The sequence below is a fragment of the Cynara cardunculus genome, assembly GCF_001531365.2.
Source record: "Cynara cardunculus var. scolymus isolate 2C chromosome LG 10, CcrdV1, whole genome shotgun sequence".
NCBI classification, from domain to species: domain Eukaryota; kingdom Viridiplantae; phylum Streptophyta; class Magnoliopsida; order Asterales; family Asteraceae; genus Cynara; species Cynara cardunculus.
In genome coordinates, this window is record NC_037537.1 from 23,340,002 (window position 1) to 23,367,458 (window position 27,457).

The 27,457-nt window shown below is 32.7% G+C and overlaps 5 protein-coding genes across 7 annotated transcripts; 3 read left to right on the forward strand and 2 right to left on the reverse strand.

The window, feature by feature from the left end:
- Positions 1-4,872: 4,872 nt before the first annotated feature.
- Positions 4,873-13,254, forward strand: LOC112520134. Its single transcript, XM_025128435.1, has 8 exons — positions 4,873-4,968; positions 9,155-9,583; positions 9,709-9,874; positions 10,528-10,828; positions 11,705-11,777; positions 11,892-11,982; positions 12,537-12,616; positions 12,793-13,254. The coding sequence occupies exons 1-8, from the start codon at positions 4,873-4,875 to the stop codon at positions 13,141-13,143; spliced, it is 1,587 nt and encodes a 528-aa protein (XP_024984203.1). The 3' UTR covers positions 13,144-13,254.
- Positions 13,255-14,496: 1,242 nt separating this feature from the next.
- On the forward strand, positions 14,497-16,909 carry LOC112519233 (yrdC domain-containing protein, mitochondrial). Its single transcript, XM_025127250.1, has 5 exons — positions 14,497-14,694; positions 14,800-15,034; positions 15,325-15,500; positions 15,717-16,008; positions 16,579-16,909. The coding sequence occupies exons 1-5, from the start codon at positions 14,634-14,636 to the stop codon at positions 16,652-16,654; spliced, it is 840 nt and encodes a 279-aa protein (XP_024983018.1). The 5' UTR covers positions 14,497-14,633; the 3' UTR covers positions 16,655-16,909.
- Positions 16,910-18,526: 1,617 nt separating this feature from the next.
- On the reverse strand, positions 18,527-19,030 carry LOC112520136 (vegetative cell wall protein gp1-like). The gene has a single exon (XM_025128436.1). The coding sequence runs from the start codon at positions 19,028-19,030 to the stop codon at positions 18,527-18,529; it is 504 nt and encodes a 167-aa protein (XP_024984204.1).
- Positions 19,031-20,467: 1,437 nt separating this feature from the next.
- LOC112520498 lies at positions 20,468-25,490 on the forward strand. Of its 3 annotated transcripts, none has more exons than XM_025128941.1 (5): positions 20,468-20,531; positions 20,675-20,782; positions 22,876-22,988; positions 23,359-23,382; positions 25,388-25,490. In XM_025128941.1, exons 1-3 carry the CDS (start codon positions 20,511-20,513, stop codon positions 22,981-22,983), a joined length of 237 nt encoding a protein of 78 aa, XP_024984709.1. In that variant the 5' UTR covers positions 20,468-20,510; the 3' UTR covers positions 22,984-22,988; positions 23,359-23,382; positions 25,388-25,490. The 3 variants fall into 3 exon arrangements, with proteins under 3 accessions (XP_024984709.1, XP_024984708.1, XP_024984707.1); XM_025128940.1 differs by lacking the exon at positions 25,388-25,490 and adding an exon at positions 25,221-25,371; XM_025128939.1 differs by lacking the exon at positions 25,388-25,490 and having other exon boundaries at positions 23,359-23,607.
- LOC112520497 lies at positions 23,581-24,178 on the reverse strand. Its single transcript, XM_025128938.1, has one exon. The coding sequence runs from the start codon at positions 24,114-24,116 to the stop codon at positions 23,709-23,711; it is 408 nt and encodes a 135-aa protein (XP_024984706.1). The 5' UTR covers positions 24,117-24,178; the 3' UTR covers positions 23,581-23,708.
- Positions 25,491-27,457: the final 1,967 nt, after the last annotated feature.

The following is a 27,457-nucleotide window of genomic DNA, read 5'->3' on the forward strand; positions in this document are numbered from 1 at the left end:
AACGGTTCGCTGAACGTTCGGTTCGTTTACAGCCCTACTTATTATTAAATTTTATAATGTTTCTTTATATGAGGTATTGTTCGTAAAATAATTAAATAAGATCGTTCGAAAATGTTTTTTTTTTCATCTAATGCTGACATTTAATATATTGATGAACATATATTTGTTTTACAATGTTTTGCTTCATATGTATTATATTCACAATGTGAAACTCTTTTAGGTGTATTTTTTTGTCTCACAAACAGATTAAAAAAGTTCACATTGTATAAATACATGTGAAATAAACAAAATGTAAAACAAATATATGTTAATTAATATTTTAAATTCAGGTCTTAGATGAAAAAAAAAAAAAACACAAGATGCATTAATTCTCAAGGTTGTCACAATTTTATGAATTTAAAAAAAAACCCTAATAAATACTTAAATATTTTTATTAAATTATATGTTAAATCAAATATTACATTTGTATAATAATATAACATAAAGGTATAATTGAAACATCATACATAATCTACACGTAGCTTGTATATAATTGTAATCTATCTGTAATATTACAATTATATATATATATATATATATATATAGAAGTTCAAACGAGAACACCTTTATTTTACGAGAACACTATTTTACTATAGACAATCACATGTGATATTATTATTCCATCACATATGATACACATGTGATACTAAATCAGAGACGCAGACAATTTTTTCGGTGCAATCTTGGTTGTGGGTCAAGTCAACCTTACACCACTAAGGCCCATCACAAGTATTATTACATGTGATAAGATTGTTGTTGATATGATACTATAATCCATTAAGATCATCACATGTGATGCTAAATCATAGACGCAGACAACCTTTCGCACGACCTAAGTTGTAGAACACGTCGTCCGCATATCACAGGGTCCCCTCACGCGTATTATCATATGTGATAAGGGTGTTCTCGTGTCCTCGTAAAATAAAGTTGTTCTCGTTTGAACATCCACACACACACACACACACACACACATATATATATATATATATGTATATATATATATTTGATTAATAATACTTCCATGCGTGTGAAGATTTAATTCTGTATGTAACCACTGAACGAGCCATTTCAGATAGATTTAGTAGTCACTTTACACGACAAAAGCTACAATCATCTAGTCATGCAAAACTTTGATGAATCAAAAAAAGCATCGAAGTGGACAATCACTACGATTACAATTTTGATAGAAGATGTTACACTAAAAAAAGTAAAACAATTAAAGTAACTTTAAAAGATTGAAAGAGGGCTAATCCAAGTTCGATATTGTTCTTCTATGACGTGATCAGTTCTTGACTGTACTTGTTGGCCCACAAATACGTAACACGTAAAGGTAAAAAAAACGTGGATGTTGGTGTCCCTTGAATTCACTTTCGACATGAGAATTAAACACTGAAGGGGTATATCTGTTTCACAGATGAAAAATACTCATTCATGATGAGGAAAAATTGAAGGACACAAAATATGACGTTTTAGGTGACGGAAAACTTTGGGCATTGTTTGTATTAAATGTTATGTCGGTTTGGTGTCAAATTTGCCCCATCTTTCTGTTGATGGGATGCAAAACCCTGCAAACGAGGGTATGTATACGTACTTGTTTTATGTTGGTTGTTGACCGCAACTTATGCCTTTCATATTAGGTTGTCTTATAAATATCATGCCAATAGTAACAAACCAGTGCACCTCGAGCTTGAGAGATTGCTGGTTTTTTTTTCATGAATTTTATATTTATTCCATACTAAACACTGTATTTATTAAAAAAGTATACGAAACTTATGGAATTTTTTGTAAAACAATACCAAGAAATGACTTAAATAGCTTAGGGTTAAGATTTTTTTTTTTTTTTTTTTTTTTTTTTTTTTTTGTATTTTAACCAGATATACAATAATAAATTTACCATAAAAAAACAATTATAAAGTTTAATGGATATATAATTTTAATATGATATATTTTTTTAATAATTTGTAACAATTTTTTTAATAGAAATCTGTTGTTTTAAAATCATATGTTTGTCCAACCAATAAAACCAAGACACATTATACTTATTTATATTTTAGATATACTAAAAAGGTACTCGTATACTGCAGCGAGATACATCTCGATTTTGATGTTTTGTTTTATTATTTTTCTCCGTCGATTTTATAGTACGGTTTTTTATGTGGTTTTGAAAAAAAATGATAATATTTTTATTTTTGAATAAAGTATAAATTTTAATATATCATAAAAACTTGAAAAAATATATTGAAATTAGTATCAAATTAACTATTTAAAAGTTCACATTCTTTTGTTAAATTTCTTTGATTCAATATTTTTTATTATAATTTAATTTAAGGTAATAATAAAGTAATTTATTTTTAATTTAATAATATATTTCTTTATAAATATAATAATTAAATATTTTGTTAAAACTCAATTATTATCCTTATTATATTTTTTTTTTTATAAACATGAAGACTTAATACGTTATACTCTTGTAATCTTGAATTTTAAGTAATGTGCATCAATAAACAATACTTCAGTATTTGATTATGTTTATCTACAGTTAGTTACACAGATTTAAACATAAAGCCTTAATAAGTTGTACTTACGTACAATTTACTTGTAATCTTGAATTTTAAGTAATACACATTAATAAACAATACTTCATACAACAAAAATGATTTTTAATAGTTTTCATCAAATATTTTATAATATAGTATATAGATTTAAATCAAATTCATTAATACATTTTTTATTTTATGGTTCTTTAATTACATATAAAATAAAGTTTTTTTTTTTTTGAAAATAAAAAATAACATAAAATAGCATTTTATTATGACAAAATAGGAGGTCATAATCAAAGATTAATGATTGAATGTAGGTAGTGATAAAGATGAAATAAAGAAAAAGGCAAAATGGACCAATCTTACAATCAAAATGTGTTATTGCATTATAAATGCCAACTATTTTGTTAATTCCTTTGATAAAGGGTATTTCTGTCAATTGTTAATTAATTATTTAATTTTATGTTTTTATGGTTTATAATTAATTGTTGTTTTCGTTAATCTGATCTACAATTTTATTGCTTCTCTTTCATTATATTTAATAATAAACCAACAAAGGATTAAAGATCATAGAAACAAAAACCATAGTATCAAAAATAAATGGACAGATCTTACAAATTTTTACAAACAATATGAACGAAAACCCTAATTTACTTTATAGAAAATTATTATATAATTGGATATGTTCGTTTTTTTTTTGGTAACGGTGGGTTTTGAGTCAGGTTACGCGCACTGACTAATCCCCTGGGTGACCACGAAGGGTTTGAAGTCATCGTAGATGAACCCTCCATAGCCACATTTAGGGGTGTTCATCCACATCGCTGAACCGCATCACATCGCATTGCAAAGTGTGATTTAGAGCTTACAAGGTGCAGTTTGCAATTTGCATTTATACCAAATCAAGCTCAAACTAAGCTCACTCATTGAAATTTATGAAATTTTAGGGTCTTCTCTTATAAATTTTAAAATTTAAAGGTGTTCTCTTAGTTTTTATAAAACTAAAGGGATCAACTTCAAATTTCATCATAAAAAAGACAAAGAAATTTCATTCACCTTCCTATATTTTTATAACATTTTTTCTCCCTTCCTTTACCATCTCTCTTCCAATGTGGGACAATTTCACCAACACTTTCATAGTTTTTCTTTGTCTTTTTTTGATTGTGATTTTAATAAAAAATAGTTGATTAATTTGTATTATTAAAAAATGCATGATTTTGTTTAAATATCTAAAAATATAAGACATTTTTTATTATTTATATTTTACAAATTTTATCATAAAAAATGATTATATTTTAAAACTAATTATATATAAAATAATCGAGTAACTCACGAGTTCTTCGAGTCGAGTATTGGGTAGCTTGACTCGACTCGTTATAATATGTCGAGTCGAGCTCGAGTTCGAGCCAAGCCTATTCGAATCGAGTTACATATGAGGATAGAGAGGATTAAATGCCAACCCTCATACCAATGCTCTTCCTACCATTAAATACCAACTTCAATACACACAATTCATCATAAATCCTCATTTTTATTATGGTTTTTCTCTTTAAAAATAAATATAAATGGATGTTTGGTTAGAGGTATTAAACAGTAATTAATGAGAATGAAAAATAAAAGACTGTTTGGTTTTTTATAATATATTCAAAAACCCAAAATTTTATTCCTGGTTAAACCGACGAGAATGAAAATTCATTTTCATGTTCATTCCTATTTTCATTCCTCAGCATTAGGCAAACATACCCTAAGTGTCTATTTTTCAGTATGATTCTTAAATCTTAATCTTGATATAGAAAAATTCCACACCCATAATTGTATGTGTCCTTTTCATCGTCTGCCATTTTCTTTTTGTTAACTATGAGTGTCCGGACTAGTTTGTATGCACCTCGACTAATCCCAAATAACTTAAAGAATGATAAAGAAATCACACTATCCTTACAAGACTAGAACCAAGGAAGAATCCCAAAGACCGTAACATTTATTTTGGAACAGAAAGTAGGAAATAGTTATTTTGTACGGATGACATCTGTTGTTTTTAGTCTTAAATTGGTTTAATATATTATGTGTAACAGTAAACTTGATTTCATAAATATTGATAATAAAATAACATTATAAACTGGTGTCATCTTTATATTAATTCATTCATATTTGCTTCCTTCTCTTTCTAAACACTCTCTCTCTCTCTCTCTCTCTCTCTCTCTCTCTCTCACACACACACACACACACACCATTTTTCATCAATTTTTGTGGGTGGCCCCAAAAGATCAAAACCCATCTCAAATTCCTGCATGAAATCATGAAATCTCAAGAAAATGGTGGTTTTAGATCTGCAGAAGAGGGATATGATTCAAGTTCTTCCCAAACTGAACATGTTTCAGTCCCTATTTTCATGGTTGGTTTTCATTTCCTTTGCCTTTTTTTCATTAAATCTTTCATTTTGATTTGTTATATATATAGACTTGGGATCACGTGAGACTAACCTTTTTTCGTGAGACCCGTGAGACAACTTTTTACACTTGAAACTTCACAGCAAAACGTTGTGAAGGTGTTTTTGCTGTGAAGATTCGGTTTTTTTCTACTTTCACAGTGTTTTTCTATGAAGTTTCAAGTGTAAAAAGTGGTATCACGGGTGTCACGAAAACAAGTTGATCTCACGTGATCCCAAGTATGTATATACGTCACGTTATTGTTAAAAGTTGTTGCTGATCAGGATGAAAGCATTTTTCAGTCAATTTAGAAACAAAATGACAACAATTATGTTGATGTAAAATCACATATTCAGCCATTAATTCTAATTATGTTTACAAAATATGGATGATATTGCTTTTGTTGATTCACATGAGTGCTTATTCACTAATGGTCAAACATAGTCCATAAGAAACTTTAGATTAAGAGGGTTTTTTTTTATTAACCTGGATATCCAACCCGCTATGCGAGATGATTAATCCCAGAACGATCACCTGCTTTGCAGATAGCCTGGAGTCACCGCATTTTAACCTCTGTGACCATAAGGGGATTTTTATTCCTCATTTGATTTGAACATGGAGATTAAGAGGTTTTGGAATAACTGAATTGGGAAATTGATGATGAAAATTGAAGTGGATCTTGATCTTTTACTTTATGGAGAAATTGATACCTTTAAAACAAATTCCCTACTTCTTGGATGAAATGTTACCCCTTTCCAATGCTACTTAAGACACTTCTTTTTACATAAAGACACTTTTGACTGCCAATTCAGACACTTTTTTTTAACTATAAAATTGAAGATAATAAAGGGTATTTTAAGTGGGAAATTCATATAAATAGTAATAAGCCAATAGGGTTTTAGTTTTTTACTCGTTTTTCTGGTCTAAATTCACTTTTTGGTTAATTTTTATGCAGAAGGCTTATGCATATGTTTAAGGATTGGTTTTTAGTCAAAAACTAATAAGAATCTTTATGCAGAAAGTGGAATCCTTACGCATAAACCACATTTTTTTTTTGTGAAAGCCGATCCTTACATATATGTTCAAGCTTTCTGCATGAGGATTGACTAAAAAATGAATTTGGGTTAGAAAATGGCTAAAAAGTGAAACTACATATTAGGTTTGGCTATTTATGTAAATTTCCCATTTTTTTTATTAACTTGGATATCCAACTCGCTATACGAGCCGACTAATCCCTGGGCGACCATCTGCTTTGCAGATAGCCCGGAGTCACCGCATTTGAACCTCCGTGGCCACAAGGTGATTTTTATTTCTCATTGGATTTGAACCTGAGACCTCCTGGTACTTTTGACATTTGGAGCCAAGCTCAAACCAATCAGGCACCACCATTGTGGTTGTGAATTTCCCATTTTAAGTGCATCATACAATGGATAACACCAAATTCATAAAAAATTAGTGTAAAATTTAGTGCAACCAATAAATCTACTACGATGAGTAACATCAAACTTACATCAAAATGTAATATTCTAGATATATTTTCTTTTTTATCTTTTCCTATTGATATAGAATTTTGTGTAAAAAATAGCGTTACATTAAATTTGGTGTAAGATTTGGTGAGTCATTGAACATCATCCAATAGAAACATTATCTTGGGGATGTAAACCAATGTTCAAAAAGACGAGCCATGACGTGCGTCATGTCGCGATATGGCGCAAGACGCGTCTCCGTCGTTACGAAATGACCCATAGCATTTCTGTAGACGTGACTCATGCCATGGCGCCTTGAGACGCGCCATGATGCGCCGCGACATGCGTTTTTTGTAAGACGTGACTTTTAAAAAAAAAAATCTTTTTGTGTTTTTATCTTTTTAATTTTAGATTTTACACTTTTATAGATTTAACGAATCACGTCATTCACAGTTTCACAAATTTATAAACTTTACAGGCTCACAATTAAAATGAAGTTGTAAAATTACCTTTCTAAGTGCTATTTTAACTATTTAATCAAAAACCTATTTTTATAATAATAATCTATATGATTTTCTTCTTCTAATATGAATGTACATTTTTTGATATCATTATCTAATTAAATAATATATAGAAAACATATATCTATATATGACATACAAATTTGTCGCTTTATATCACGTCTTAAAAAACATCAAGTACTCACCATGACGTCTAAGGCTTGAGACGTGACATTGCTGCCATACCGTGCCCCACGCGTTTTGAACATTGATAAAAAGCTACAACTTGCATTTTAGAAAGTATAGGGTTTCAAGATTTGTACCACTCATGACATTTCATTGGTAGGTAGTTGTCTTTTTCTTAGAGAGCTCCTGTAAGGAGTTATTTATCAAATATTTATTGGGTCAACACTTATCAAATTATTTATCTTATCGGGTGAGCATGACAGTTAACGTGAATCTTATCCAATAAGAAACATGAGGTTCTTACCCGTTAAGTGAGGGAAAAAAACTCTTATCCAGTTAATGTTTATTGGATAAGAGAAGCAATCCATTTTAATAGTTAAAAATGTTATCCAACAAGATAAGAGAAGGTGGATAGCAGTGAACACTTAGGAGCTGTTTACCCAAATGCTTACCCGGTAAGCGCTTACCTATAGGAGTCGACACTATAATTTATTTTGATGCGTAAGATTTTAGTAGATCAAAACATATCAAATGCAACAATTTACTGGGTAAACGCTTAACTGAGTAAGAGTCGTTATCCTCACTTACCGGGTAAGACTCTTCATCTTTCTTATCGCTCTTACCCAGTAAGATTCTTGGCCTTTCTCATGTTCATCCAATAAGGAAATTTATGCGTTAGACACTTACCAAGTAAGTGTTTAGTAAACGGCCCCTTACTCCATAATATATATATATATATATATATATATATATATTATATATCTATATATATATATATATTATATATATAGAATATGAAAGTGAGCTTGCTTTCAAATTATATATATTATCTGCATAATTAATGAAAGGCCTCTGATTACAGCTTTTAAGGGGTGATTGGAATTAATATATATTTAGTGGGCATATTTTGTGGGACTTGAAATTTAGAAAAAGAAGTCACTTTGTGGCTTTCATAAGCATCATATTCATATAATCTTCCTAACTGCCTTTTTTTTAGTGCACAATGATTTGGATTTGCATTAGTTTTCCATCAAATTATCCCAAATTAAAGTACCGTTTATGTGTTTGTCAGTAAAATTTAACACTATTGTTTATTTACCGGGTAAGATTTTAGTCCACCAAAACGACATCATATACAATAATTTACCCAGTGAGTGCTTACTGTGGTAAGAGTCATCACTCTCACTTATCAGGTAAGACTCATGGTCCTTGTCTCACTCTTACCGGGTAAGATTCATGGTCCTTACCATATTCATCCGATGAGGTAACGTGACTTGATAAACACTTATCCGAATAAAGATATATTTGTGAAAAAAGCAACAACTTTATTATGCCATACCTCATATTGCGTAAAGATTCTATATATTGTTTAATTTTTTTCAAAGTAGATTGGAGATATGGTAATTCCTTTATAGGATTTAAAGTGGGTGACATTTAAAAATTATGAATCGTAAACATATTACAATAAGTTGATATAATGTTTGTATATATTTTAATACGTTTTTATGAATATTTTTAAAATAAAATATTATATTAGTTTTTTATATGATATTTTTGACAAATATCATATAACACATCTTTTTATAAGACACTTGTTTTTATATAAAGATATGCTAAATGCACCCATACCTATTAATTTTTTTATCACAAACATTAACATTATAACTTATTTTTTACATTTATAATGCAGAATTTTACTTGATTATGACATAAATGGGTGCATATAGCAACACCGTTTATATAATGTCATATATAAAGACTAAACTCCAAAAGTGTCTAAAACACTTGTTAGGACGTCCAAAAACGACCCATCAACTTATTGCAGTATTTTTACATCGGATGCATAATTGTTTGGTAATACAAACTTAAATCCAATAAATCAGTCCAGTATGATTTTTAAACATATTTGACGTCCTATAAACCCAATTTCGATACAGTATTCTGGATTTATCTTTATCGGTTTTGATCGAGTAATCTTCATTTCTCTTGTTCGTTTTCAGGTTGAAGACGAAGTTTCAGGCAACGACCAGAGAGAACAAAACCTGGTTTTGGAGATACCATCAAGAACATTACAACCCTCTTCCTCTCAAGAATTTGTTCATATAAAGATGCCGCCAACGCCAACGCCTTCCCACAAGAAAGTGAATTTTAATCTGTTAGCATCACCCGACACTTGTTCATCACAAACCAAATCATCAAAGAAATCGAGTCTTTTACCAAAACTGAGTTTAAAGAACAGGAATACGATTTCAGATATCGTAATTCCAGCAGCCTTAGCTTCTATACCACAAGAAAAGCCATCAATCGCAAGATCATGGTCGCTTACAAAAATGTTAATAAAGATGACGCCGTCTCTACCTTTTGCTCTGATTGAACATTCAGATCGAGAGTCCGGATTGAGAAGAGCAGGCGGTTCGCTTAATTTGCAGGTCAGTGGATTGGTTTTTGGCCCTTTAGTTCTGTCATTTTAGTCATAAACAGCAAGTGAATAGATGAATGGAACCTATATTCACATGTGAATGGTTTCCTTTTTCTTTTCTGTGAATATCTGTAGACTAAAGTTCACGAGTGTATAGCTCGATCTCAATCTGTCCCGATCATCAATGAAAACACAAATGTCAAGAGAATGGATTCGTTTTTTCGTGTGATCCCCTCAACTCCACGAGCGAAAGATATTGATGCTAAAACATCGATCCCTACTTCTACCGATTATCATGCCGGTAATTCTCCGCACCGCAAGACAGATGTTTAAGTGTTCTAATAGACTATTTGACTTAGGTTTATAAGACCAAACAATTGTATATTATATATAAAGGTGTTACAATGTAATATTATTATATATTAAAGCATCCTACCAAGTTTTTAGGACAATTGTTAAAATAAAATGTCACCACAAGAAACAGGGGTTCTTGCGACGAATTTGTCGTCGTTAAAAGTCTATTTATGGTCATAGACCTTACGACGGCATGTTGTCGCTATAGCTTGTAGCTGAAGCATGTTATCGTTAACGACGCATCGTCAAAGCTCATTTTTCTTGTAGTGTCTTATTAGCTTTTTAAAAACGTTTTTGAGAAATATCATATTAACACATCTTTTTATACAACATATGTTTTTATAAGACACTTTTTTTAAATAAATATTATATAAAAAGACTAATAAAACGCTTTATTTTAAAATAATCCAAAAATACTTGTTAAGAATTTTTTGAACTTATTGTAACACTTTTACATGTGACACAATTTTATCTGCTCTTATAAACGTAAGTCTTGTAAATCAGTCTATTAGAACATTTATACATATTCAGTATCCAAATCTTTATTGCTTTTTTAGCTGTGTTTGCTGGTAACTGATAAACCGTTTGTTCTCTATGAAGATGATGGTGACGATATAGCTGAAGAAGAGGCTGTTTGTAGGATATGTTTGATCGAATTATGCGAAGGCGGAGAAACCTTGAAAATGGAATGCAGTTGCAAAGGCGAACTCGCGTTGGCCCATCAAGAATGTGCCGTAAAATGGTTTAGCATAAAAGGTAACAAAACTTGTGATGTATGCCATCAAGACGTTCAAAATCTACCCGTTACGCTTCAAAGAATCCAGAGTACGGTTAGACACCAAGATACCGGTGCAACCACGGTCCATGACGGCGACCGCCACATTGAAGTTAGCGGATACAAGTAAGTTTCAAACTTTTTTTTAATATAAATTTAGTACAACAAAATCGGATTTATAAGACGTTAAAAAAATTTAAGCGTTCTAATAAATTGTTTTATAAGACTTAGGGCCTGGTTGTTAGGGTTTAGGGTTGTTAGCAGTTAAATGAGCTTAATAAGACTTGCAACTTATTCAGTTATCTATAATGACGGTTTGATAATGTCTTAGTGATCGTGACTTATTCAATAAGCTTTTGAGAGGAAGCTTTATGCAAAATATCAAGCTTCTCCAAATCTGTCCCTCCAATTAAAAGATACTCTCCTTTCACTTATGAAAAAACATTCTTAAACAAAAATCTTCTCAATCTATACAGAAAGATTAATTCACACACACAACTTTATCTACAGAAGTTAATGAAAAACCAACCAAACAACCCCTTAATTTATAAGACAAAAAATAAAGCGTTCTTTCTAAAGACGTTGCAATAAGTTTATAGAATGTTTTTGGGAGTCGTTACAAGTTTTTAGAAGATTTTTATCAAAAAAATGTTGTATTATATCTATTTTACATGACATTACTTGAAAAAATGTCCTATAAAATAGATATATTTATAGGACACTTCTCAAAATTGTCCTACAAAAATAGTTGATGAAAATTTTGAATTAAAAGTATCCTTAAAAGCCTATTAAGAAGTCTAAAAGCATCATATAAGCTTATTACAACACCTTTAAATAAGATGCTTTGTTTTTTGGTCATATAATTTGTATCTTATAAAACAGTCTATTAAAACGCTTAGAAATTGTTAACGTCCTATAAACCCAATTTTGTTGCAATGAATTAACGTCTAGTTTTAACATCTAATATCGACATTACTTTGATTTGGGCAGTGATATCTATAGGGTGTGGCAAGAAATGCCGGTTCTTGTTATTGTTAGCATGATTGCATACTTTTGCTTTCTTGAGCAACTTCTGGTAAAGATTTATACCAATTTTACGTGAAATTTAGTCCGATTTAAACGAATTTACTTCGCAAAAATACCCTTTTCGATTAAATTCATGTTGATTAAAAATATTTTCGTTGTGAAGGTTGGGAAGATGGGTACAGGTTCAATTGCTCTGTCAATTCCATTTTCATGTGTTTTAGGTCTTCTCTCAACCATGACTTCTTCTGCTATGGGTAAGTTATCTACCTCAACAAAAACATGAAACAAAAAGCATAGCAATCTTGGAAAAAATACAGTGTAAAGTAAATTCTGTAAAAATATTCATCTTTTTATCAGTTATAGGTTAAAGTTATCAGGCTTGTAAAGTGGATTCTTCGATACACAAGTCCCATCTGTATTTTTTTTGTAACGTGGGTTATATAAACAAGATATGCTATCAAATCTCAGTTTAGTGGGGCCTACAGGTCAAATTAATTATTGACTTTTGTCTTTTTATTACAAGTAAACAGATGTTTTTAAAGTTTATACGAAAGATGAAAGTACTGAACTTTATAAGAACATGAATTTAGTCACTGAATTCTTGAAATGAGAGATTTTAAAAGTTGGTTTCTTGAAATAAGAATTGAAACAACGTTGAATCCAATTTAATGCAAATTGCACTACGATGACTCATCATTTACATTAGTCTTGTCTCTATTTCTCGTTAAATTAAGTAAAAAGGACACATTACCTTTTACCACTTTCATATATTTCGTCGTTTAATGATTCTGAATGTTTTTGTGCACAGTGGAACGGAGATTTGCATGGTTATATGCGTCAATTCAGTTCACATTTGTGGTAGTTTTTGCACATATATTTTACTCCATGGTAAGAAGATTCTCTAAATTTACATCAGCCTTCGACGAAAACGACTAAAAGACGATCATAACCACTTTTTTTATTTTATATCTCAAAAAACCAGTTGTAGTTGTATTAAAAAGAAAACGTTATGATTTCACATCAAAAACATACTATCATGTGACAATCTTTTGTATGGCATGTAGGTTCACGTTCAGCCGATTTTATCGATTCTTCTTGCAACGTTTGCTGGTTGTGGGGTTGCAATATGTGGTAGGTCCATTATTGTGGAGGTCTTGAGGTTGAGAAGATGGTGGCACGACAGATCTAATCAACAACATGATTCTTTGAGTGTCGAAATCGCACCACCATCAGAAACTCCACTTCCATCACTACCGCCGCCGCCGCCACCATCCTATATAGCTTCTCCGGATGTTCTTTTGTATGTAGAACCACAACATGATCATGTCACATCATTATCATGCCCCCCGCCGCCGCCACCACCACCACCATCTCCCCCTCACTGTACGGAAAACCATAAAACTTCGAGCTTATAGAATGAGTTAAGTTGGCTTAATTTGTGTTAGCTTTGAAGAATGGGGATTTCATAACTTCAGAGAAAATAAAGGATTAAAATGTGATATTGACCATGCAAATTGTATTCCTGATTTTTAAAGTATGAGTTCAGATTTAATGTGTTTCTTCAGTTTGGTTTGATTTATGGGTTGAATTATTTGTATTAGGGGTGACAATGAGTCAGGTTGGGTTGAGTTCGGGTTCAACTCATTTATTAAACATGTTAAAAATCTTAACCCAACCCAACCCAATCAATTTAATTAAATGGGTTGAGATTTTTCAATCCAATCCAACCCAACCTGTTACTTAAATGGGTTGACAGTGGGTTGACCTGCTTACGATTTTCTTAACTCAACCTGTTAAATAAATGGGTTGAACCCGAGTTGACCCATTTAATTTTAAAATTTTAAATAAAAAAAGAACTAGACTATTTAATTTTTTTAATAAAACACAATCGCAAATACAAATAAATTGTTCAAAGTTTGAATAAAACACAACCACAACAAATATATTGTTCAAAATAAGTTGGATTGTACTTTGGAGACGATAATAGAGTAATGGACTAAAATGTTTTCTTAGGGTTTTATGATGATTCAGAGTAATGAAGGGCATTGAAATTTAGAGTTTCATCTTACGATGGTAAGATTTATAATTAAGAATAAAACAAAATTAAAAATTAGAATACTAAACATAATATTAAGAATAAAATAAAATTATATAATATTTTAAATGAGTTGAAAACAGATTGAAAAATTCAACCTAACCTAACCCATTTATTTAATGAGTTAGTCGGATAGACCCATTTATTTAAATAGGTTGAAAATCTCAACCCAATTAACCAACCTGCTAATTTTAAGGTAGGTTTGAGTTGGGTTAACGGATTGAGTCATTTTTTTCAACCCCTAATTTGTATGATATTTACTATTTATTCTCGAACTTTAGATAAAATTTCAACCACATTTTTAATAATAACAATTTTAATCGTTTAATCCGACAGTCATTAAAACTCTCATATTTTTCACTTTTCTTAATATTTTCTATTAATATTTTATCTAAAAATAGAGATGAACATCATTTTTTTTATATGCTAATATACCAACCAATTACAATTGATATGAAATTTTTTATATCATATATCACAATTATATTTGATACCAATTAAATTGGTACCAACTTTTTTTCAGTTGGTACATACGGTGTTGTACCAACATCATAAAAATTAAAGTTAAAATTTTATTAATTAAACTTTAATTGAATAAATAAATCCATTCAAAATTGTTATTTATAGTAGTCGCTTGATGTTCACGGTTATTTCAAGGGGCACATAGAGATTTGGTTCCAAAAATGGAGGAATCGTCCCCCAATCCGTTTGTCTCTCTTTCCTTCCACTGAATCTCTATCTTACTGACAAACAAAGGCGTCGCCGCCGGCCAACAATCCGCCGCGAGTCAGCAAAGGAGGGATATTATTTATGTATATACTGAATCCCACCAAGATAGCCTCTCGATTTCCTCTCTTAAACCCTACTCGAGGTGCTCTTCCATCATACTTTCGTTTCAAAGTTTAACTTTTTCTACTATGGGATTTGTTGTTTTAATCCTCAATTTGGGATTCACTTCTTATGGGTATACGTTCAGGTGTATGCAAGCTTGGATTTCCGACAATTCTTCAACAGAACAAGGGACTTCGAGGAGGAACGATAAGAAAAATGGCGTGGAGTTTGGAGAGATGCGATGAGGGTATTGAAACTAGGTCTGGGATCGTTCGACCTGCGACGGAGGTTTATGCTGATGAAGCGATTGAAGCTTTAAGAGCTGGAAAGGTTATAGCTGTCCCCACTGATACGCTATATGGTTTCTCTTGTGATGCTTGGTATGACATTTTCTTTGAATTTGTGGATGTACTCTACATGTTCGACGTTTTGCTTCAATGAATCAATTACAAGTTTTAGATGGTAATTGTATATTATTTGGGTTGGAAATCTTGATCGCTCAATGATTAATTGCTAATCTTAGCAAACTCCACGAATCAAATGACAGCAAACAGGCCCTTGATCAGTAAATATTTCAAGCATTAAATGCTACTAAAAGGTCCAATAATCAGTAAACATTTCAAGCATATAGCAACTTCAGCTTATAGTATTATGTGGACATTTGGTGCAGTTCTGTAGAGGCAGTTAATAGAATATATGAAATCAAAGGGCGCAAGCACACTAGCCCTTTAGCGATCTGTGTTGGGGATGTAAGTGATATAGGACGGTTTGCGGTCACAGACCATCTACCTCCTGGCTTGCTTGAAGGTCTCCTTCCAGGGCCAGTAACTGTGGTGCTAACAAGAGGTCTGTATTTCCTTCATTTGTGTTAAGGAAGCCATTCTCTGCAGGCCCTATTGTAATTTCATACTCCCGCTGCCCCGTAAATATTGCAATACTTTTCTTTTCAGGCTATCAAAAAAAACTGCAACATTTCCTTATTTGGGAAGTCCAATTATCTATTTGCATGTTATCATCTATAATCTATTGGCTAGAGATGGCTATAACTTTGTTTCTTTTCAGGAGAATCGAGTATTCTTGAGAAGTCTTTAAACCCTGGATTAGATAGCATAGGAGTTCGAGTACCTGACTCTGACTTCATCCGGATGATTGCCCGTGGCTCTGGAACTGCACTGGCCCTGACTAGTGCAAACCTTAGCGGACTACCAAGTAGCGTAGACATCAAAGATTTCAAGAATCTGTGGGAAAACTGTACATTCGTTTATGATGGTGGTATCCTTCCAGCAGGCCGTGCAGGATCAACCGTTGTGGACCTCACTATGCTTGGAAAATACAAGATTTTGAGACCAGGGAGGTAAGATTTGAAATCTAATATCTGTTTTCATTGTTGTCCAGAAGAGCCTACTGAATACATTTATACATGCTTTACCAATCAACTTGCATGCATAGTCGTTGCTTTGAATACCAAACCAAACAAACTCTATATATCTCACTCGAACGCAGGGTATAGGGGTAGGATTTTCGCATACAATTTCTCCATCCCAAAGGATACAGATAGTTGTTGCTTTGATTCTTTTTACATAATTGTGAATTTGGTATTGGATGAAAACAAAGATAGCCTAGTTCCTTTTTATTATTGGAATACCAATAGAAAAGGCTTTGCATTACTTCTTGTCAGTCTTATTACATAACTGTCTACTAGACCCGTAAATCGTTTGCACACACACACACTTATAACTTGTTCCCTTGTTTCGGTTAATTTTTGTTTTGCACGCAAGGGGTCTTCAGATGGTTTACTTCTAAGGACAATTTACTGGGTCCGTTTGGTTTGGTTTTATGCTTTTATGTGGAATCATTGTTTTCCAACAAACTTGGATCGACAAATCAGTAAAGGTTTTGAGTATTTGTTGTGTTATGTGGGCAGTGCCAAAGAAGAGACCATTTCAATATTGGAGAGGCATTCTCTAGTAGAAGCAGGAGAGCCAAATGCAAAATCTTGAAGAGTTTGACTTTGGTCAAGGTACCATAACTAATACAATTTCATGATGTTATGTTTGTTAAATATGTTGACCACTGGTGTGAGGTCAAAGACATGTAGAATATGCTGTTGAATTAGCATTTAGCAGACACCATGTTCATCATCTTCTTTCGAGGAGATGAAAACATAATCATTTGAATGGAAGGAGAGTTTGCAGCCAAGTTTGTGGCATTTATTCATGTCATAAGAAGGTAAAGAAAAGTGAGGTGTTGATGTATTATTCTGTTCTTGTTTCTTTTTAATATATTTATCGTATTATTGTGATTTTTTTCGTTTTTCTCGATTCTATTGATCAAATTTGTGTGTTTAAGAAAAGCGAGTCTTCTGTTGATTATCGGTTTCTGTGAAATATTTTGCCGTATTATTTTGATATGTTATTTTTCTGAAACATGATATATGTTGATCAGGAAAGATAAGTTATCTTTTATTCATTCTACCACCGAGAATTTTTAAAATTAAACGTTTAGAAGGAAAATAATGTTTTATGAATTATATTGAATATTATAACAATAATTGTATTGTAATATCTAAAATGTAGAAGATTTTGACTTTTTATTCTTCATTTTAGGGAAATTTACACAAAATAGCTATTTCATAAATTGATTTCACATTCTAGCTATTTTAGGAGCCATTTTTCTTAAATAGCCAAAGGTAACAATAAAACTTTATGTAGAAGGATAGTTTTTGCGTAAAGTTTGTTTTCAGGCCAAAAGAAAAAGAAAAATAATTTAAAACCGCGTACAGTTTTTTTATTAACCTGGATATTCAATCCGCTATGCAAGCCGACTAATCCCAGACCGACCACCTGTTTTGCAAATAACCCGGAGTTACCACATTTGAACCTCCGTGACCACAAGAGCATTTTTATTCATTTTTGCATTTGAACTTGGGACCTTCAAATACTTTTGATCTTTGGAACCAAGCTTAAATCAATCAGACACCGTTCTTGTGGTTTGTAAAGTTTGTTTTCAGGCCAAAAGAAAAAAAAATTAAAAAGGTAATTTGGGCGGGAAAAAAAAACTTAAAGAAAAATAGTAAAGTTGTTGTAACATTTTAGAGAATAAAAAGTTAATTTTTTTCTATTTTAAAGAAGCTATTAAAGATTGCTATTACAAATGATAAAATGACAATCAATATAATACACGAATCAATAATTTCAGCACCCCATAAACCAAATCCGAAATCTACAACAAACCAAAATTTACCAATCATCTAAACATAAAAAATAAATAAAATTCAGATTCAAAAGCGGGCATATATGCTTCCTTTAAGGCGCCATAAAGAGAGTAAAGTAATGCATGCTTTTGGACCAATCCAACTGAAAAAATGCTTTTAATTTGCCCCCCTACAAATGGAAGCAAGAATTTCATTTCAGGGGTTTCATTTTGAGTCTTTGAAGGAAAAAAGACTGACAAATTCTTTATCGACATGGAAGAATCAAGAATGAATGAATGACGGAAGTCTTATAACCATCAACTACGATCATCATAAAGAATTTGATGATGACCATACCAAGATAATGATAACATGAAACAATAGCATAACAACAGAAATCATCAAGAAATAAATCAAAGCCATTAATATTCAGATTATCATTTATGTTTAAAATTTGTTATTAGGATGATCATCACTTGATCAATTTGATTCTATCATGAACGCACAATTAACAATGATGATCATCTCTAACTAACAACTCGGAGTAGCGGAAAATTGTTATTGGCATGTGAAAACGACGCTATGAATGTTTAATCGTATGATATGATACTTTGAATCTGTAGATCTAGATCTATGTGTAGTGATGTGTTCCAACTCAAATTCGAATTTCGAAACTTATCTACAGGAAATCGCTTCTTGCAGCGTAACTGTACTGCGCTCGTCGAATATTCTGTTGGCGCTTCCGGTACAGAATTCCACCAAATCCAACGAAAAACGCGGCAGCGATCACTCCAAACGCAACCCCTGCCTTCTTCCCTCCGCTCATTCCTCCAGGAGACGAGTCCATGGTTTCGTCAATATTCTTCACATCAGCGGATATATCACTAGCCTCAGACGGTGACGGTGACGGTGCAGAGAAATAAGACGGCGATGGCGCCGGAGAAGAAGACGGAGGCGAAAACACATCCAATGACGGAGACGGAGACAGATCTGACGGTGGAGGCGCAGGTGGTAAACCAATTGAAGGCGAAGGGGATGACTCGGGGACTGACGGTGAGTCATCTGAACCTAGTTGTGGAGCGGGAGACGGCGAGGGTGAAAATTCCGGGTTATATGAAGAAGAAACGGCGATGGTGGATAGAAATGCGAAGGCGAATAGGGGAAGGAGTCGGTTGATCGCCATTGTTGTGGAAGTGCAAGAATCGATTGAAGCAAGATTTGTAGATCCAGTTTGAAGTAAAGCGATTGAAGAAACGTAGAAAAGAAGAGATTGAACGTGAAAGGTTTTTATCAACCGCCGTCGGTTTGGGCAACGACGTAAAGGTGACAGAACCTCTGGCGTTGACAATTCACCTTTTAAGTTATGTTTTTAGTCCTTATGATTTATAAATTGTGGTTTTAGTCCCTATAGTTTGTAACTAATTATCATTTTCATCTTTATGATTTTACAATTTTTTGTTGTTCCAATCCCTATGGTTTACAATTATTTACTGTTTTGGTCCCTTATACTTTAAAAGTAGGAACTAGTTCAGGAACGAAAGTAACAATAAATTGTAAACCATAGGGGTGAAAATCATAATTTTCAAAGCATAGAACCGAAAATAGAAATTATCAACAAATCAGATGCACGAAAACCGTAATTTACTCATTTTCCCCCCTTATATGGGGACTTCGGATGTCCGTATAATATTGCTTTTTAGACCAAAGTTTGTGAAAAAGAAAAAAACATCATGGTTTTTAATAATTTGTTTTGTTATGTTTATGACTCGTAATGACATGTGATTAAGCTAAGAAAGTCTTGTGAAAAACACAAATAGTGTGTGTGTATATATATATATATATATTAAAAAAATCTTCTTTTTTAGCAGTTTTTCTTATCTTTTTACTGATAATTGTAAAGATCTCATCTTTTATATAAAAGTTTCGCCCCTTTTACGCAGACTGAAGACGGCAGTATATGGATCACATCATTATATGCAAAGAAAATGGCTTTATTGGTATACCGTTTATCATGAACGATCTCATAATTTTTGGTGTAAAAGACTTTATTATATGAGTATTTAATCAATTTTAGGGAGATATAATGATTTGTTTTGTCATATCACACTGGCCATAATATTTATAAAATAACACTTTTTTATTTTTGCAGTTTTGAAATTACAAGATGATAATCGTGGTTTGTAAAAACGTTCGAATTTGGTTTATTTTCTCTAAGGACCGCCAAAGAAATTTGTTGAATGAGTGGCATTTTCTTCCTTTTATCGATTTTCTTGTTTTTTATCCATTTAAAAATCACAATGACTAAAATCATAAAATCGATTTTGAATGCATAAAAGACAAAAAAAAAATGGATAAAATGATGAAAATGTGCTTCAGTCTTGGGGAGGGACCAAATCAGAACGTTTTTACAAACTACAATGGTTATCTTGCAATTTCAAAACTTCAGGGACTAAATTTGTAGTTTACTCATGTATTTATGATAACATGGGGGTCCAAATTGAAAAAACTAGAATACATGAGGGAAATAGTGAAACTTTATCCTTCGGGAAAAACCAAAAGCGGTTGGTTCCTTGTCACTCCTTATTGGTTGTTCGCCGAATTTTGCCAAATCCACTTTTATCATAGATTCGATTTCACTTATTTTCACACAGGCGAGAACCGCCATGGCCAGCATCCTTGCTCAGGTCAGCTTCAGCTCACCCATACGCTCTCTCTCTCTGTGTATATATATATATATGTATGTGTGTGTATGTACGTATTTTTATATATGTATGCCGTATGTAAGCGGTACAGGATTGATCATTGTTTTTAGAATGGTGTTAAATAGGAGCGTCTACTTGGCGCTGTCCTGGGAAGTGCATTCGCCGGAGTTATGATCTTTGAGCAGCGCAGAGACATCTACAAGACAATTGCACAAAATCAACCTAAATCCGAGGTTATATTTAGATGATCTCAAATTTTGGTGTGTATTAATTGTTTTGTGCTCAATTTGATTTAGTTGAAATTGGTACCATCACTCGTCAATTATCATATTCCTGTATAGCGAGGGAGTCCGAAAATTGGGTTTTTGGTATACAATTTGCTTAAGTTGCCATTTTAAGACGATCAATTCGTTAATAGGGCCATTCTATTCTGTAAATGGTTAGCGTGCTTTCTATGGTAGTTTTATGTATGTTTCATTTTCTTTCTTATGGTTAATTAATACTCCGAACTGTTTGCCTATAATTCATTTGGTTTGCTAAAGCTTTCTATAAGTTGTTATGCTACCCGCTACTGGGATCGACGTCACACGAACACATGGTAAACTACAGGTATCTGAAATTTTGGACATGGTATTTCTATATATGGTTTTAGTCGTTTCTGGGATGTTTGTTAGGAATTGGGGGTTGGAGGTGATTTCTGGACCAGATAGTCTCGTTGAATCGTGAAAATTCATCTTCCAAATACAATAATTCGTCACTTACAGCCTTAGGTGTCACGAATTTTGTATTGGGATAATCTAATAGGAACTCTTATCTCAAAGGGTGTGAGATCGAGTCCTTAAATAAACACAAATTCCCGGTTACATATTTATATGAGAGATCTCCGGTTACCAGCGGTTATAACTGCTAGGCCAGATAATATTTGGGAGCAGTTAGAACTATATTAGAATCGGAAGAAATGCCCAGAACTCTGTTCCTCGGTCCAGAGTTTTGACTCTAAGGTCTAGAGTTCTGACTCTAAAGTCCAGAACTCTGCTTGCTCTATCTCTGCCCCTTGTACCCTGCTAGGGGCGCCGCCCCCTTCACCCGTGCTTTATGGTGATCTCAGGTGATAAAGATAACATTTATGAGTCTGCACTCCGCACTTCCTAACTCACTTATGTTTGCCTAATCACCTAATAAATCTCATGTAAATCATAATCACACTAAATTAATTGATAGACGCTAAAATCACCAACAATTTTGTTATTGTCAAAAGCTTTAGTAGTATAGTACAAAGAAGAGAGAGTTGAGATCTGAGAGTTTGATCCACAAAGTTTCCAATGTAAAGTCTAAAATTAGGTTCCATAGCAAACATCTACAAAGTAAAATAAATGTGAGAATTTAAATATGCCCACTCTTTATGAAAACATTGGCAACCTACATATAGGGAAAAAAAAATGGAAGACCAAATATGTACTCCAAGTTCTTGTTCTACCCCATGTCGGGCCAAACGTGAAACAATTAGTTTTTGTTTTGTTCCATGTCTGACTGAGTTTTTTTTTTCCTGTCTGGTCCCATGTACCGAACGCAGCCTTTATGATCTAATTGTAGTAGTTAAATATCAATGACTGGCATCAAAAGGTTCTTTAGAAATTACTCCCTCTATATAGAATTTGTATTACCTGGAACACTAGCCATCTTTTTGTTTAAACAGATATGAGATTATTGCAAGGGAAGGCGGTGTTATAAGGGTTTCATAGATTGACAATTGTCCTAGCTTCTGATGAAAAAATTCTTATCTAATTGAGAAATCAACCAACTGATGCAAGAATTTTTGTTATCTAGACTTAATCGTATACTAACATGTGAAGTGTGAGACTGGTATATTAAGCTAGAATGTTGATGTGTATGTTAACTATTACTCGAGATCAGATAAATTCAAGAGCAAACTTTGGTGTTCCTGAAATGCTGTCTCGAATTTGAATAACCAAACCAAAATTATATGTCATGGTAGAGTCTGTATTTTTAGAGACAGGGAGGATATAAATCAAATCTGAGTAGATGATAGAAAAGTATAGTGTCGGTAAAGCCGAGTTGGTAAAATAGTTGGTTTGAACAGCTCAAGGCTGAGTTCGATTGGGGACATCTGCCGTAGCTAGTTTCATTACTAGTTTATGCTTTGCCTTCCTGTCAGATTTCTTTTTGCTGCATAGATGAATTTCATAAATGTATGACCTCCAGTCTTCCATCAGTTCCATGGTTAAAGTTGAAAGATGTAGAGTTTGATGCATAGGAGTAGTAACGTCGTTTTCTTTATTGATGCTCAAGTTTTTATCTTGAACAGATGAAAGAGCCTAATTGTGGAAATAAATCTCGATTTGAGTTTGGGCATTATTGGAACAAAGCAGTGGATCAGACTTTTGGACCAGCAATCCAGATGCTTAGCTCGTGACGATGGTAGGGATGCATTACCATTACAAAATCGATACAGGAAGACGTTTTGATTCATGCTTGTAAGAGCTATATAAGCAATGGCCTTCCTGACATTTTCACATAGTGAAAGCCACCCAGGGCTGTGTCATTAATATCTGGCCATATATTTGCCAGTTCCATGGTTAAACTTTATCAGTTCGTTTTTTTGTTTCAGACTATCGCCAATCAAGTCTTTCGATGCAAAAATTACCATTGTTCCTATATACGGAGCATTTATATACAACATAGATAGATTTAACTGGCTACTTTAGTTAATTTCTTGTTAGAAAATTGTTTAATGAGCACACGACATACTGATCTAGATTTTTTGCACTCTTGTTATTTGGTTGTGCAGATCTTGATGCTGATACATTTTATGGTATGTCATTCAAGTGATCCTCTTTATGCATTGTAATTTATAACCTTTGCTTCATGTAACGAAGGTAAGAAAGACGAAGCTAGTTCTGCATTACATTTCTTCGGTGCTCTTTAGGTCATTGGGTATTTTTTAACTGTTTTACCTCCTGTAACTATAACTTGCTTTAGCTTTAGGATGACCAGTTTCAGAGACATATAATACAGAACTACATGCATTAATTACTAATAAAGATGTTACATTTCGTATTCTAAAGTTACAAAAGAAGTGGGAAGTGACAGAACAAATAGATCAGAATCTACTAAATTATAGGCTCATCTTTAAGCACATCAAGCGGATGGTAGAACTGTATTTTTTCGTCTTGAGTTGGTTCGACGAGTGATCACCACATAGTAGGTACCCATAGCTAGGAGAACCACGAATACAAACCCAAATATCACACCAGCAATGCCTCCGGCTCCAACTTTACTCCCATTCTTCTCGTATCTCGATCTGCTTTCCTGCGCTAAGCTCGATTGCACTGTAGCAGCTATGGGAAATGGTGCGCAATTGGACCCATCACACGGGTCTTGAATGCTTGGTGGCACCACTTTCGGGTGGAAGAAATCGTAGGCGGATGGTGAGAAAGCCATTGGGTTCTCGTGGGCGAGTCCATGAGGAGCTCTATCTTGAGCTCTATTAGTAGTGAAGGAAATAACAGTAACAAAGAGAAGTAGTAGGAATTGGATTTGGGTCATTCTGAGTTTCTTGATGTTTTTGTGGGACTCAAAATGGCTAAGAATGTAGCAGTATCTATTGGTATTGTGATGTGGGTGGTCTTGGGGTGGTATTTATAGAGGTCTTCTTGGTTTATTGGTGGTTGCCTTGCCCTTAGTTTTTGTGAAAGCATTGAACTCTTGAAAGGGGAGCAAAATGATGGCCATTGGTTCTACTATTTCATCCATGATAACTTAGTGGCTATTTGTCTATACTACCCCAGCTGGCTTTTCCATGTCAAAATCTTATGTTCCTTCCCAATAGGATGTCTCTTCTTTGGTGTGCACACTGGTGCGTTTGGTACGCGGATGAGACTGGACAAGATAGGACAATACAGTACAGGCAATGGTGAGGTAAGGGGTGAAAGAATTCTACAAGGTTCTAGGGTTTTAATTTGATATGGGTAATTTAGTAATTTATCAATATTGTTCAATCTCAATGCTATTTGTTCCACATGTTTTGGTGGAACCGTAAAAATGCATTTTTGTCTCACGCATGTCATGTCATATCCCATTCTAATGTCGCGTCAAACATGGGACAAGTTTTGTATGGTTTTGTCTCGTCTTGTCCCGCATACCCCTCAATTGTAGTGTCTCCCTCTGTCTAGGTGGACTGTCTCAACATCAATTGCTTACAGGGTGTTGTTGTATGCACCCCCATATATGTCAGAATCAGATCAAATCATGAATTGAAAATGTAAAAAATGATATTTGATATCGATGTGTGTGAGTAGGAAATTAGTAAGTAATGGTGCATTTAATCCAACCCCTTGCTCATACATAAAAGATGACAACATGACAGATATGAAGTGGAGACATCCCTCGTGCCTAACTACTTAATTGTTGTGGCAATGCAGAGACGGTAAACTAAGGGTACGTTAAATGCACACCTACATGCTAATTTCCACCTCACACACATCAATATCAATACTTACGATACGATCAGATTTTGACATAAATAGATGTGCATATAGCAGTAGCTGTAAATTAAACATGATTAACTGTTAAGACAAGTTGTGTAGTAAAGTATCGAATTGTGGTATAATTATTATTGAGATGATTATAATTTGAGTTGAATTATCCCAGAGGAGGGAAAGTGAAAAGCAATGTGGAGAGTTTGCTTAGCTTAAAGGGCCAGCAAAGGTCATGATCCAAATAGTATTCTAAAGGGGTAAGGATTCATGTCATATGTGTGTATGTAATTATAATGTCATTTCCTTTCTTTTGGCTTTTTGTCTTATTATTATTCACAGGGTGGGAACCTCAAAATCAATGCCTTCTTCCTTTACTTCCCATTTACAACATTGTCAAAGAAATACAATCACTTTATTTTTTCAGGTAAATAACTGAACAGGTTTGCATATATTTTACCATCCAAACTCTACTTTCTAATCAGATTTACTGGCTTAACTTGGTTTTGTTTGATTTGTTTATCTGATAAATTTTGTTCTTGGATTTTTTTTTTTGATTAACCTGGATATTCAGCTCGCTATGCGAGCCGACTAATCCCAGGGGGACTACTTGCTTTGTAGATAGCCCGGAGTTACTGCATTTGAACCTCCGTGGTCACAAGGGGATTTTTATTTCTCCTTGGATTTGAACATGGGACCTCCTGGTACTTTTGATCTTTGAAACCAAGCTCAAACCAATCAAGCACCACTCTTGTGGTTTTCTTGGATCTTTACAAATGTCTTATGATCTGTTATCAAATCATGTGTATCCAGTGTCTTACTTGCAGGAATTAATAGAAGACTTAAAGCATTAAAAATGAAATTATTTTTATTCGGTTTTGAAAATATATATTTTTCTTTCAAAAAAATTGGAAGAAAAAATTTATTTTCAAAATGCAACATCTATAATCTAAAAGAATTTATTTAAGGGTTAGTAAATTATGCGTAAATACAATTGATTAAAGCTTCATGATTGAATTTATGTAACTAACTACAAATAAACATAATAAAATAGAGAATAAACATCTCATTTTAAATATCAAAAATCTAAAAATATAATTAGAATAATCAGGGTTTTAACAAAATATTTAATTATTATCTTTATAAAAAGTTATATCATTAAACTAAAAATTAAAAAAAATAAATAAATAAATTACACAAAAAAACAAGAAATTTTAAATTGTTAGTTTGACACTAATATTAATATATATTTTTCAAATTTTTATGATATCTTCATATTTATATTATATTCAAAAATAAAAACATTATCTTTTTTTCAAACCACATAAAACCATATTATAACATCAACTGAAACAAAAAAAATACTAAAATCGAGATAATTCTCGTTGCATTACGCAAATACTCTTCTATTATCTTTAAATGTGTTTTTTGAAGAAGAAAAAACGTTCAAATTTTTAAGAAACGTCAATTTTTTAATATGAATTTGAGTTGTTGAAAATAAAAAATCAAATGAAAATACTTTTAGTTCTTATGTAATTTACTCAATATAATATGTATTTTTTTAAAGGAGTTTGTAATAAATTTAGGGATTCAAAGTTGAACATTAAATGAATACATGGATTTATGGTGGTGGTGTGGTCATTCAACATTTGCACCAAAACAATTGATTGATTCACAAGATATGTGCTCCAATAAGCTAAAATCAAATGATGAGGGTGGACATTTATGCATCTACATACACATTTACTTAATTGTATATATAACTGTAATTAGATTTAAATCAGATAAATTTATCAGATTCCTTTTATCTGACAATAAGTCGTGAAAGGAACGATGTAGGGGTCCAGAGCTTGATGGTTAGGCCTCTTAGCTCGTTTGAGAGTTGCTTCTTGTTGATTTCATGGCTTTGGTTTTGGGGATTTTGGTCGAATTTTGTTGTTTCATCCCGTTTTGTTTCTCCATTAGCTTTGTTTTTTTTTTTTTTTATGTTTTTCTGTTGTATTCGTTTTCCCGAGTTGTTGGTGTCTTGTGTGACCTTTGATTGCTCTCTTCACTTTGTGCTCGGACGTTCTCGATTGTTGTTTGATTTGTGTTAGTTACGCGTCTTACAGAAGCTTTGTTTCTCTCTCTTATTTTAATTGAAGTTGTTGGCCTTTGAAAAATATATATAATTATCTATACTATCTTATAAAACAGTTGACTAAAACTCTTAAAACTTTTAAAACTTTTAAAAATTCCTAAACTTGTTCATCCCTATTCGATTTCATCCCATATCTGAATTCGTGTAACTAATTACAGATAAACACAATCAAATACAGAATAAACATCTCATTTTAAATATAAAAAATCTAAAATATAATTAGGATAATCATTGAGTTCTAACAGAATATATAATTATTTTCTTTATAAAAT

Coding starts and splice junctions, on each gene's coding strand:
- LOC112520136 (XM_025128436.1), bottom strand. CDS start 19,030: ATGGCGATCAACCGACTCCTTCCCCTATTCGCCTTCGCATTTCTATCC.
- LOC112520498 (XM_025128941.1), top strand. CDS start 20,511: ATGGCCAGCATCCTTGCTCAG. Junction 20,532..20,674: donor TGGCCAGCATCCTTGCTCAG/GTCAGCTTCAGC, acceptor GGTGTTAAATAG/GAGCGTCTACTTGGCGCTGT. Junction 20,783..22,875: donor AAAATCAACCTAAATCCGAG/GTTATATTTAGA, acceptor TATCTTGAACAG/ATGAAAGAGCCTAATTGTGG.
- LOC112519233 (XM_025127250.1), top strand. CDS start 14,634: ATGTATATACTGAATCCCACCAAGATAGCCTCTCGATTTCCTCTCTTA. Junction 15,035..15,324: donor GGTTTCTCTTGTGATGCTTG/GTATGACATTTT, acceptor CATTTGGTGCAG/TTCTGTAGAGGCAGTTAATA. Junction 16,009..16,578: donor AAGATTTTGAGACCAGGGAG/GTAAGATTTGAA, acceptor TTATGTGGGCAG/TGCCAAAGAAGAGACCATTT.
- LOC112520497 (XM_025128938.1), bottom strand. CDS start 24,116: ATGACCCAAATCCAATTCCTACTACTTCTCTTTGTTACTGTTATTTCC.
- LOC112520134 (XM_025128435.1), top strand. CDS start 4,873: ATGAAATCTCAAGAAAATGGTGGTTTTAGATCTGCAGAAGAGGGATAT. Junction 10,829..11,704: donor ATTGAAGTTAGCGGATACAA/GTAAGTTTCAAA, acceptor TGATATCTATAG/GGTGTGGCAAGAAATGCCGG. Junction 11,983..12,536: donor CATGACTTCTTCTGCTATGG/GTAAGTTATCTA, acceptor TTTTGTGCACAG/TGGAACGGAGATTTGCATGG.